Source organism: Arvicanthis niloticus, chromosome 7 (genome assembly GCF_011762505.2).
Source record: "Arvicanthis niloticus isolate mArvNil1 chromosome 7, mArvNil1.pat.X, whole genome shotgun sequence".
NCBI lineage: Eukaryota > Metazoa > Chordata > Mammalia > Rodentia > Muridae > Arvicanthis > Arvicanthis niloticus.
Window position 1 is genome coordinate 42,014,790 of NC_047664.1, and position 13,185 is coordinate 42,027,974.

General features: G+C 48.1%; 1 protein-coding gene across 3 annotated transcripts in view; it reads left to right on the forward strand.

Annotated features, from left to right (window-relative positions):
* Nucleotides 1-1,313: 1,313 nt before the first annotated feature.
* Nucleotides 1,314-13,185, forward strand: part of Evc2 (EvC ciliary complex subunit 2) — a 91,180-nt gene continuing 79,308 nt past the window's right edge. For 2 of the 3 annotated variants that reach the window (XR_004607358.2, XM_034509306.2), the window contains exons 1-4: nt 1,314-1,568; nt 10,047-10,115; nt 11,155-11,341; nt 12,914-13,023. Coding sequence is in view for 2 of the 3 variants with exons in the window: in XM_034509306.2 (XP_034365197.1) it covers nt 1,389-1,568; nt 10,047-10,115; nt 11,155-11,341; nt 12,914-13,023 (546 nt within the window). In the remaining variant the exon portion in view is untranslated. Of the gene's footprint in view, nt 1,569-10,046; nt 10,116-11,154; nt 11,342-12,913; nt 13,024-13,185 lie in introns of those variants that run through there. The other variant, XM_034509307.2, reaches the window with a different exon arrangement.

Sequence of the window (13,185 nt, forward strand, 5' to 3'; positions counted from 1 at the left end):
CCAGCCCGAAGACCCCAAATGCAAGAGCAAAGGAGCACCCCTCCTCCCAGCCTTGGTACTACGCTTCTGTGGTCACTGATTGCCCAGGCTGGCCCAGGTCCTGAGCTGGCGGCCAGATTAACCCCAGCAACACCGCAAGGTTGCTGTAGCCTATCCAATCCGACTCCTGCACTGCTCCTTGGGCAAGTCAGTCTTCCCTAGGGGATGAGCCTCACCCGACTGATTGAAAGCTCCTTTGGAACACTCATTTAAATCACGTTTTCTCCCCCGAGAAAGATTCTTCTCTAACAGAATGTGTGGAGCGAATGTTACATACATTCTGGCCCCTCTAGAGTCCAACCTCTCTTCATTTTGTCGTTCACAGTTCCACGTGGGCAGGACGGGAGCCAGCACTTCAGCCTCTCCAAAGAAACTGTCAGGGGAAGATGCCTTATTCACGGTCTAACAGCTCATAAGAAGTTGGCAGTTTCTGTCTTGCTCACACCTGTGGCTTCAGGCTACACACCTGTTAAGACCTTCCTGTTTCCTTGGGGCATCTCTGGGAAGGGAACATCTTCCTAGTAATAGCCTCATGTTGCATGCAACTTAGTGTTGGTTAGATGCTCAGGCCCGAGCTTTAACAACACACAAGGTCAGGCAATGGCATGCAGCTTATATCTTCGGGTCACTCGAGCTATTCAGGAGGCAGAGGCAGATCAAGGGGTGCACGGGGGTGTTGTTGGTGGGGGAAGAAGAATCCATTAAACATACATGCTGCATATGTTTTGCCCTCTAAAGACCCTGTCCCTGGGTAAGGGACATTTCCAGAGCCCAGAAGGCAGACTATCCCCTCAACCCTCAGCTCCTCCCTCTGGGCACTCAGGAGAGCCCTATGGGGTTGGGGGGGAGGGGGTGGGGGCGCTTTCTGCCCCATCTTACTCATTGGCCAAGTAATGGCTTCACCGTTGATGGAGAGGCTAGGCAAGCCCAGGAAGATCCCCAGCCCGGATTCAGAAAGTGGGTGTTATGCTGAGACTTCCCCTTGCTCCCAGTGCTGTGACCTTTCTAACACCTCTCAGGTTTCTCACTTTGCTGAGGTGGTCTGAGGAGAGTAAGTGTCTCTGGGAATTCCTAGTGCTAAGACTGAGCTGAGATCTAGAGGGCCACTGGGCATTAGTAGAAGCCCTTGTCACCCTCGGGGAAGGAGAGTAGCAGGGGTGATTTAGGGTGAGGCAGCGAAGGAACTGCGCAGCTCCCTCCTACGCAGCCCGCGGCCTCCAAACTCCAGATGCCAGTGTTCCAGAAAACTTTCCAGGCGGTTCGCACTGAGCATGCTCCGCGGCTGGGCGGTCCCGGGGTCCGGAAGCTCTGCGACTCTGCGGGGCCTGTGTGGGGTCTGCAGCCACCAGATGGGGGCGACGGGTCCCACGGGTGCTGGGGAACGAGCCACGTGGGTGCTGGCTGGGAATATCCTGGCGGCGGCCCTGGTACTGGGCGCGGGTCCGCGTGCGCTTCCACACTCCTTCCCTGCCCTGGGCCCAGGGTCGCCATCCCGGCCCGGCCCTGCAGGACCCCGGGCAAGCTCGCAGGTAAGGAGAGCGGGCGCCTGTGTCTGTCTCCATCCTCTGCAAGATGATGTGTCTGTCTCTCGCCCTATGGGGCACAAGATCAAGTGGAGGGAGAGGCTGAACTTTCTGCTTGGTGGTGCTTCTAGGTGTGTTCTGCATGTACCTGTACCACGGAATTCCAGAACCCGTGAAGCCTCAGGCTTGGTAGCCACAGGCTTGGTTTGAATCCAGATCTGCACCTTAGAAGTTACATGTCTGAGGGCAAATCACTCTTTATGTCTTTTTTTCTCAGGCCACTGGGACCGAAATCATCTGAAGTCACCATATGTACGTTAGGTTAGTTAATATATAGGGGGTAACATGGTGAGAGAGCTGGAAAGACTGGGTAGGTTTGTATCTGTTTCCAATCTCCTGGGTGGAGTAGGCCACTGGCCCCGTTTATAGTTCTAGCATTGGAAAAGCACAGGGTCCCCACTGCCCCATAAGCCCCTTCCTCTCTGCAAGTTAGTTCAAAACCCTCCTACCTTCTCAGGAGCAGCTTATACACTCTTCTCCTTGCACTCTGCTACCTCTTTGGCTCAGCTGTCACTCTGGTTCTTGGCCACCCTTCCATTCAGTATCCACCCACCACTCTTAATTTGTGTCTTATCTTCTGCTGGTTAGCTTTACCTGTCAGCCTAATCAAACCTAGGATGACCTGGGAAGGCTGTCTCAGTGAGGGATTGCTTAGATCACGTTGGCCAGTGGACAGGGCCTGGGGTGGAGGTGGAGGGTTATCTTGATGTGGAAGACCCAGCCCACTGTGGGCAGTGCCATTTCCTTGTGTAAGAGTAGAGAAAGCAAGCTGAGTACTAGGCCTGCATGCATTTATTGCTCTCTGCTCTTAATTGTGGTTGTGATGTGACCAGCTGCTATAAGCTCTTGCCTTTTGGCTTCCAGGCAAGAATAGGTTCTAACTTGAAACTGCAAGCAAAAATAAACATCTTTCTCCTGTAAGCTGCTTTTTGTCATGGTGTTCTGTCAGAACAGCAGGAATGAAATATAGCATCTCTTAATCATTCCCTGAAGGTCACATCTGCGCTCACCAATCCCTGCTTCCTACAGCCATGGCCCTGGATCCAGCTTCTGTTCCCAGGAGGGCCCTGGCTGGTAGTATGGCCTATTGGCACTGGCTCTAGCATCGCGCACCCACTCACTACCTGTAGACCCAATAATTCGCACAGGACAACTCTTGCTGCAAAGGCTTAGTGCTTTAAGGGTGTTTCTGGTTCTTTTCTGTCACTTGCTGTCTTAGGTTGTCACTGTCCATGGATTGCGCCTTAAGCCCAGTGATTGGCATTTTCATGGAGTCTTTCCCTTACTCCTCCTGGGGAGGTGGGATGAGAGTGGCCCATTTGCAGAGAACAAAATCAAGGCCCTTGAATGCTTCTCTGACCCTGGCCTGTTCTCTTGCTGTGGCCCCCACATCCAGAGCCCAAGTCATGGCCTTCAGATTTTTTGAACATCTTCCCCCTTTAGGAAGCACAGTGTTCTGGTAGACACTTGACCCTGTCAGGATCAGGTGTGAAGTCTGGAGGAGTGTAACTGTTTTAAAGAGGGCACAATATATTTTGAAAAGTCTTCAAGGCCCTCCAGAACCAGAGCACTTAACTGTTATGGGTCACTCTGTCCTTGTTGGAGCCTGGACTGAACACCAGTGTCCAGGGGGCCTTGGTGCTCCAACTGACTGATTGCTTGAGTCCTGTTCACAGAGTCAGCACATCCTCACCAATCTGGGGCTGTTATAGACAGTCCTTCTGTGAGCTGGGCCCTGGATATTCCTGCTTATCTCTGTGATAAGGCCACTTATCTCTGTGAGGCCTGGGACTAGTCACAGCCCCTAGGGCCTCAGTTCTGAACAGGGATGGAAAGACATTCTCTGGACACCCTACTAAAGGTTTTTATCAGATGTTCCATCTATGGTTGTCCAAGTCTTCACTGATCTGTCTCTCTGCTTCCTCCCCTCAATATGTAGGTCTAAGAGTCATGTTCTTTATGTGGGGTTGGAGAGAGAAATTCTTAACTGTCTGCGGATTAAGCACTTTGAGAGTTATCTTAGTTAGGATTTTATTGCTGTGAAGAGACACCATGACCATGGCAATTCTTATAAGGGACAACATTTAATTGGGGTGGCTTACAGTTCAGAGGTTTAATTCGTTATCATCATCGTGGGAAGCATGGCGTCATGCAGGCAGACATGGTGCTGGAGAGAGAACTGAGAGTTCTCCATCTGGATTAGCAGACAACAGGAAGAGAAAGTGCTAGTTGATCTGTTTTGAGCATCTGAAACCTCAAGGCCCACCCACAGTGACATACTTGCTCCAAGAATGCCTTGTTTACTCCAGCAAGGACACACCTAACAGTGCTACTTTCTATCAGCCTATGGGGGCCATTTTCATTCAAACCACCACAAGTGGAATGAAAGAATTGTCAGGGCTGCTAGAGGAAGACAGACTGAAAGGCCACAGAATGCAGACATTTGGGTAGTAGAAAGGGCCCCATGGGAACAATCCCAGTGGCTGTGACCCAGGTAGGAGAGGTCTCATTGACTTGATTGTCTTTGGCCCAAGGACACCTAGGAATCCCTGATTAGACCTTGACTTTCTGGCATGGGCTACCTGGCTGCCTCCTGGGCGAATGTGATCGACTGGGCAGGTACCCTCTTTTATTTCTTCCCTAGATACACACAGAGATCAGGTTGCTACTCTAGTGGTCCTAACAGTGGGCTCCAGGAACCTGGTGTTCTTCAACCTTTCCAGGGGTCCACGAAGTCAAGGTTTTCCACTCATTTTCTCAGAAGTCACATGACATGGGAGAGTTCACACAGAGGCAGATTTAAGACTTCAGATGTATGTATCCATTCAGACACAGGTGACTTTTCGAAAGTTTAAAATGATGCCATTGTGACTTGTTCTTTTAATTTGGAAGTGCTAGTGATTTTCACAAAATCTCCTAGTTATATGACTACAGGATTCTTATTCCTATTTTAAAACTGGATACTTGGCTATTCTGCTTGCTTGTAAATACAGTGTTTATATAACTGTACAGTTATACAGTGTGGTGCAGGAGACATGGAGTAAATACTGACAAATGGATTCCATATAAGCCAAAATTCTTCAGTCCTTTCTAACAGTGTGTAAAGAATCATGAAGACATCAAGTTTGGGAGCCACTGTTCCCTTGCTATCCCTGTCTGGTTCCCTAGGGTTTGGGGATGAAACAAGCAAGTTCCTCTTTGAAAGCTAAGTGTGTATCTCAGGAGACCTGTTCCTCATATTCATGGTTTGACTTAAAATATAATGCAATGATTCAGGTTGCCTGGGATTCTAAACTGAATGCACTGTGTGTGTCCTAGGGAGGAGGAAAGAAAGGGAGAAGAAATGGAGCTAGGAAGAGTGAGACAGAGAAGGGCGAGACCCCAAGTTGGAGCTGTGATACATCATATATTACAGTGCCTTTTTTGTATCCATGTTGTTGTTACACTGTCTTTGTTGTCACACAGTATTTTTGCTGCTTGTTGTTACACTATATCTTTGTTGTAATTACTGTCTCTTCGCTGTTAGTCACATTGTATCTTTATTGTTGATACACTGTATCTTTGTTGATACATTGTATCTTGATTGTTAACACATTGTACTTTTGTTGTCACACTATCTTTGTTATTGTTACACTGTATCTTGTTGCTACACTAAATCATTGTTCTGAGTTGTTGCACTGTATCTTAGTTGAGCTGTTTTATTACTGTGATAAAAAGACAGTGACCAAAAGCAGCTTGAGCAAAGGGTTTATTTGGCTTATTCTTCTATGTCATAGTTCACCGCTGAAGGAAGTTAGGACAGGAACTCAAGTAGGGCTGGAACTTGGAGGTAGGAGCTGATGGAGAGGCCATGGAGGGGTGCCTCTTATTGGCTTGTTCAACATTGGTTTGCTCAGCCTGATTTCTTACAGAGCTCAGGATCACAAGCCAAGGGTGGTGCCACCGACCTTTCCTACAGCTGGATCTTATGGAAGCATCTTTTAAAGTGAGACTCCCTCCTATCTGATGACTCTAACTTGTGTCAAGTTGACATAAAACTACCCAGCATATACCAGGTCTTTGTTGTTGTTGCTACTTCACTGTCTTTCTGCTTTTTTACATTGTATCTTTGTTGTGGTGGTTGTTACATGGCATCTTATTGTAGTTTCAGATTGTTTTGTCTCTGTGTGAAGGGAAATCATCCTCAAATCCTTATTAAGTCTTGTGGAGAAGAATAGGGGTCTCTGGAGCCTTTTTTTGTTCTTTAGTGGCTGAAGCCTTTCAGGACTCAGTGCTCACCTCTCTCCTCTCTGGACTGGTAGGATCTTGGCCATCCATTCCCCAACAAGCCCAAATTCTGTTTTTCAGCAGAGCCTTCGCTGACCTGCTGTGTGGACCTGTCTGTCTGTCAGTTTGTGGGCTGGGCACTGAGCTGAGTCAGAGTGAACATCCCCTCTCAGGCCTAAACTTGCACACTCCATCTTTTGGGGCCACACTGCCTACCTTGGGTCCTCACCTTGGCCTTGGCTATCTCTTTCTGTGTCCCACATTCCCTCTACTGGCAGGTTCTCTGTTTCCAAACATGTTACCAGTTTTCACTCTTTATGAGGATGTCTTTAGTCTCATTACCATCTATATCTTGCAAGGACTGTCCTATCCCATTTAGAAGAGTCTCCTCTTGACTCTTTTTGTGAAAGCTTGTCAGTGCTCCTAGAAGAAACCAAATCTCCAGAGTGACCTGAAAGTCTCCGGATTAGTCCTTACTCCATTTCCTCATCTCTTGTGTATGTCCTAAGTTTCTCTGGGCATGTACTTGGCCTCTGTGCAGTTCCTTGAAGATTCTAGGCATCTTCCCATCTTGGGGCCTATGTACAATGCTGCTCCTTTGCCTGATGTCTCCTCCACTTCTGATTCCCATAGCCCCTCCACTCCTTCTCCAAGCCGTCACAGAGTCATAGAAACCTTCCCACAGTAATCAAGAGCTTCGACTCTCATGGGTATGTGCTCACCTGCCATCCCAGCACTTGGGAAATCAGATTAGGAGGATCAGGAGTTTGGTATCCTCAGTTTAAATAGAATTCAAGGTCAACCTGGGCTACATGAGCTCCTGTCTCAAAAAACAAAACCAAAAACAAACAAACAAACAAACAAACATAAAAACAACAGTCAACCAAACATTAAACAAACCTCATTACTCTGTCCCTCTGTCATCCTTTATTCCTCTCCCCAAGTGTGCTGGCTAGTTTTAACTACTAACTTATCACAACTTAGAGTCACCTAAGAAGGAAGTGAGTCTCTCTACATCAGGGTGGCCTTTGGGACATCTGAGAGGAATTGTCTTGGTTGTTGAGGTGGGAAGATGCTCTGTGAATGAGGGTAGTACTAGTTCGTGGGCTGGGCACTGAGCTGACTCAGAGTGAACAGAGCTGGCTGAGCAGCAGCAGCAGCAGGTGACTTGAGTGAACTCAGTTCTCTATCCTCCTGATTGTGATGTGACAGGAGTAGCTGCTTGGGGGTCCTTCATTGTCTTCTCTGAAGTGACACATTGTAACCTGGAGTTCAATGTAAGCCAGACAAACCCTTCCCTTGCATGCTTTCCTTCAAGACGTTCATCACAGCAAGCCCCTCTTACTATTTCCTAGTATTCTGTTTATATAGTGAAGTTATACAAGTAGTGTATTCTATACAGGGAACAAAAACATATAAATTATATAATATAAACAATGCCATTTATATAATTTATAATGCACTTTTCTTAAGTCCCATGAGGACATATTTGGTGGTTTCTCAGAGCAGCTAACCGCAGGCATCTACTGTGTGTCTTTTATACCCAGATCCCACCTAGATCCTGTCTGTAGCAATCACCAAGTTTCTTACTTCTAGTACTGATACTCAGTCCAACGTTCTTTGGTTGCACAGGGGTGATTTGTTTTATAGTTCCCAATGAAGAGTGTTGCAGTGATGATTATGGTGCTGGCGCAGCAGTCACAGGGATGGGAAGAGCCCACTCACTCCCTGGGTTACTGTATGCACAGTCCAGTGATAACTGCTCTGTGTACATTGTTCAGTTTAATTCTTAAAAAAATGACACAGAAGGTATGATTTGCCTTCTCTTTTGTTAAGGAGACTGTGGTCATGATGTGTGCAGTTGCAGGGAGCATGCTCAATAGACCTGGCACTCTAGGCTTTTGCTCACAGAGGCTTAGTTCCCTAAGGAAGTGCTTTGTGGACCTGAACATAAAGGCTCAGAACTAAGTGGGCTTCTGCCCCTTCCTGTTGCTCAGCTACCTGGGTTGCTAGCTCCATGTGGCTATTTAAATGTGAAATACAAAGGGTACTTAAGGCTCTCTGTGACTGGAGGTGGCTGGGACAACTCCATTAAGCTCAGTCCTGTGCAAAGATCCTGTGGTGCCAGTGAGTGGTAAGAAGAAAGTGTGGGGTTGGTGTGGGAACTGGGTGTTCAAGTCAGCCATTCATTAAGGATACCCAAGAGGGCCCTCCAGGTCTAGGCTCTATCATGAGAATATGACACACCAAGATCAGTCCCCATTCTGGAGGGCCCTGCATTCTCTCAGCTGGAGGAAGAGGGTAAGTAGTGGTGTTGCTGGGTATTTGATATAGCAGTGGGGGATTGTGGATCCACACAAAGCAGGCAGCATAAACAGGGGCAGATGTGGCAGGAACTGTCCACAGGGACATGTGTTTGGGGGGCTGCTAGACAAGCAGAGGCCCGTGTGGAATGCAAAGAGGAACTTTCTGGTGAGGCTCTTCTGTTCAGTAAATGGGCAGCATGGATGGGTTTGGTTTCAGGTTGCCTCAAGTACCACGTTCTGATACAGAAATAGCCTTATGACATAACAATGGCCTTTCTAGGAAGGACAGAGCAGTGGGGACATCTGACTGGCAGGTTATAGCAAAGAGGGCAAGGTCTCACATGCTGTCTGATGACCTTCTTAGCTTTGGGGTTGGTGAAAGGTAGAAATCTGCTAAGTCAATACTCTCCAGAAGGTTTTACATGGCAGTCATCGGATGTTAGGTCAGATAGAGGGGAATGAACTGGCTATTCAGGAAGCCAATGATTGCCCCAGATCATTTGAATCTGGACTTGCAATATCCCAGCTCTCTACAATCAGAGACATGCAGATGGATCAGTCAGTTCTGTAGACTCCTTGGCACAGACTGGCTTCTCCCTCTGCCCCCAGGGAACTTCAGTGCCATGTAGCACTGGAGAGTGAGTGCATAGGTTAGGAAGGCTGCCCTGATAAAGTCCTAGATAGGAAGGAACAAGAAAATGTGAACAGGAAGAGAGGCCACTGATATTCTAAAGTGGCAAAGAGTTTGTATGGCATCTCCCAGCTTTTGACTGTGGTCTCTTAAGTCATCCCCTAGAAGACTTCATCCCAGCATTCCTTCCACCTCATGTCTGAGCCCATTACAGCCAAGTCCATGCCCATTACTGAGTCCATAGGTACATCAGAGTGTTCAGGGACTCATTGTAGGTCTTGTACTGGCTCCTTTTTGATAAGTCACTTAGACAAAGGTATTCTGTTACAGTAGCATGGAAGGACTCAGACACTCACCTGCTGGAAGCTACCAGAACTAGACCTTGCCTTGGGCCCACTCAGTTCTGCTACATACCCTCTTGTTCTAGTGCAGAGCAAACAGCGAGCAAAGGATGTGAGTGCGGCACAAGCAGGATCAGTACCAGGCACAAAGAACCAGTAAAGTCTGAGTACCTAGTTACTCTGGTCTAGAAGCCTAGTGTGGATGGAAGAGGGGGTTGCTGTGAGGTTTGCTCAGAGTATTACTTGCTATGTGTGGCACAGGACCTGGCACACTAAGGAGATCCATCCAGGATTGCTCCTCCTCCTCTTCCTTCTCCTCCTCCTCGTCTTCTTCTACCCCTCCTCCTCCTCTTCCTTCTCTTCCTCCACCACCACACACCACATGCTGGGAAGAACTGGAACTTTCCAGGGCCCAGTGGAGTACACAGGTTCAACTGGACTCAACTGGAACCAGATTTCACCCCTCAATTTGGCTAAGCAGGCTTCCTGGAAGTTTTGAGATGGTCACCTTTCAGAGAGGGATTTGTGGTTCAGAGAGGCCGAGCGACTTGTCCAATGACGCACAGTAAATAAATGGTTATATCTAGAACACAGCTCCCTGGACTTTATATCTGGGTTTTATCTCCCAGTCTGATATCTGGCTGCATCAGCCAAGACCAGAATAAACTGTGATTCATGTTGAGACTTCTCCTTCCTTCTAGGCTTTGATTCATGATCCTTTAACACTATTTAAATGAAATATTTCAAGTTCCTGAAAACTGTGATCAGCAGAAATAATCCCTGTGGTGTCCTTTAAAGACTTTCTCATCTTACATTTCCACCAGACAGGTGGAACATGAAGTTTTTCTCACTTTCTGAGGATTTTTATGTTTTATTGTAGTACAGCGATATTTCAAGAGAAGCCCAAGGTCCCTCTGAGAATGGAGTGATATTTCAAAAATGCTCGCTGGTAAGTTTCCAGGGGAGAAAATAATTGGATTTTCCCTCCCCCAAATCTCCGAAGTCATCATGTGTTTAGGAACTAGCGAACAGTAGTAGGTCTGGGCAATGAAGAGAACAGAAACCTGAGCTTGCATGGCCTCACTACGTTTGTTGGGGTAATTTGATTACAAAAACCTATCGGTCAGAGCAGGGATGAAAGGGTGGTATATTATTCACACATGATGAACAGTGATTCGGTACTGGGTGTGTGTGTCTGTGTGTGTGTGTGTGTGTGTGTCTGTGTGTCTGTGTGTATGTCTGTGTGTGCGTGTGTGTGTGTATGTACATAGAGACCAGAGGAGGATGTTAGGTGCCTTCCTTAATCACTCCCCACCTTGTCTGTTGAGAGACCACCTCTTACTTGAACCAGAGCTCACCGAGGCAGCTAGTCTAGCTACTCAGCTTGCTCTGGGGATCTGGTTTCTTCTTGGCATTTACATAAATTCTGAGGATCTGAACGCTGGTCTTCATACTTGCACATCTAATGATTGACCCACTGAGCCATCTCCCAAGCCCAGGGATAGTATTTTCTAACAACACTGTGAACTAGGGGCAGGACTTTAATGCCAAGGCTTTTGGGATGAAGGGGATAGAGATTCAAACATAGCAAGTCACACATATGATGGGGCTGGACCTGGGTGGAGAAGACCAGCCTGGAGGAGGGGAAAGCAAATGCCCCTCAGAATGCTGGCTGTGGAGTCAGGGCTGTATCTTTAGTGATTCGGGTCACTGTTTTGGAGCACCAGGTGCCATGGTGACCCTATCCTGACTAGGTTTGGTACTCAGGAAATTTCTTTGTGGAAATGAGTTCACTGCATCTCAGGGCTCTGGTTTCTCTGAAAGTGACTCTAAGTCACAGATTGATAAGTGAGGGTCAACAACCCGGCTCCCAACTCTCACATCTGATGGAACCTGATGGAGTCTGGGATCCTCTTCGAGACTTATGAGTCATCATAGGAAGCAAGGCCGACAGGGGCCTGTCCTCACCCACTTTCCTCCCGTCCTAGGTGTCTGGGCAGAGCGAATCGCAGACCATGCACGTGCAGCTGTCAGTGAACAACACCAGGACGCCCACGTCAGCCAACCTTTCGGACCTGCTTGTGCTGGATGAGATCACTGGCCTCACTGTGAAGGAGTCATCTGGAAATAAGACTCAGGATGGAATCCAGACTTTCAGAAAGAGCTTTCTGCAAGGTAACCACAGATACTCCAGGCTGCTATGGAGTATGTGTTAGAATGTATTTCCTATGTTTCCCTCAGGGAGGGTCACAGCAGAGCTAGCCTACCATGGCAAACCAGGACACCCGCTTCCTTGGCTCCCTTTCAATGCCTTTTTCAGCTGTGGGTCTCACTGCCTACCCTTTGATTTCCAGCATCTTTCATGGCTCTCACTCCTGTTGGAGCATGCCTGTTCTGACCCTGCCCCTCAGACAGTACTGGGTGGTCCCTTTGTCCTACTTATAACATACATATCTCTGTTCCATGAGGATTGATCTTAGGGCTACCTTTCCTGGAAGTTCTACTTGATTTCTGACTCCAAGCTGTCCTCCCACCTCCACTCCCCTACAGGGACATTCTCTTGACTGTCCTTACTCTAGCCATGCCTCACCCTAAGTACTAACTAAATGCTGCTCACATGTTCTTGCCTGCATCAATCGTGGTGCCACCCACTGGGCAAGGTCAGGGTCACAGTGATGTAGAGAGATATCAACATAATCTGGCTTGTCTTGAGGAAGTGCCCTGGGTTTGTAGACACTGTGCCATCTTTTAATTCTTGGTGCTGTTTTCTCCCATTTATTCCAGGCTTTTGCTCTGACCAGGAGGCTGTGTTCCCTGAGAACACAGCCAGAGTCACCTGTTCCAAAGCTTATCCAACTGGTGCACAGTGGTGGCTTTCAAGTTAGGAGACAGGTGACCCATCATCCAATGACTGACTCTAAAATCAAATAGCCAAGCAGACTCTAGTTTCTGCCTCCCTGGCTCTATTACTGTCATCAACCTTTGACCCCCTTCCCCCACTTTTTATTAAAAAAAAGTGTAATTTAGCCTGACCGAGAGCTAAGTAGTTTTTACTTACTACCTGCCTGATCTCAGTCACAATGTGTCTTGCACACTAGAGAAGGGAACAGGTTCTTTATGTTAAACTTCAGCACTGTCTGGGGGCATGTGCAGGGATGCTCTGGGTATAAGGACTATGGTCTGGGGAGGTGGCTGAGACTGCCTCCCCCTTCTCAATGTCTTAGCTTTTGTCCTTGTGAGAAGGCAAAGTGACCGTGTTGATTTTTCTAGACAAACTGATTTGCAGGCTCCATGTGCATCTCCCCTGCTTTCTACCCAGGGGTCTTGCTGTCTCTTAAGCTTAGATTAGCTCTGTCATCCACCTGCTGGACTGTCACTCTCAGGAACTGAAGGTCCTGCTTTCTGTGTGTAGCGCTTCTGTGAGAGCTAAGAGGAGTGTGCTATAGACTGAGAAAGGGCCTGACAGACCAGCCTTGCTTCCACCAGAGTGTGCTGCCTGCTTGTGGCTGGGAGGCCTTGAGCAAATTCTAACTTACTCTTCCCATTGGATCACTCCCAGAATCCCCTGGAGTGTATGAAATCCAGATGCTTCTTGCTGGGGATCTGGGCTTGTGAGTAGTTGTGGCAGGTACAGGACTGCAGGGGCCAGGGTTGTGTCTAAGGCAGGGGGAAAGGCTACTTAGGGAAAGTGGCCTGGTGTGGGGAGGCCTGTCCCCTTCTTGACTTGTGCTTACTGTCTCTGAGCAGTGGGAGAATGCTACTCTGTCAGCTACATGGCCTCACTGGACCCCACAGCCCTTGGGACTGGAGGGAGCCTTGATCTTCCCGCCCAGCTCATCTTTCAGAGCCCCTCACAGGTAACCCTGTCACCCTTGCTTGGGACCTACCACTGCCCTGGATGGGTGTTTAGGTGTACTGATCACATGGGCACTGGCAGTTCTTTCTTCCTTTCTCCCTCCCTCCCTCCCTCCCTCCCTCCCTTTTTCCTTCTCTCCCTACTCCCCCTCCTTCTGTCCCCT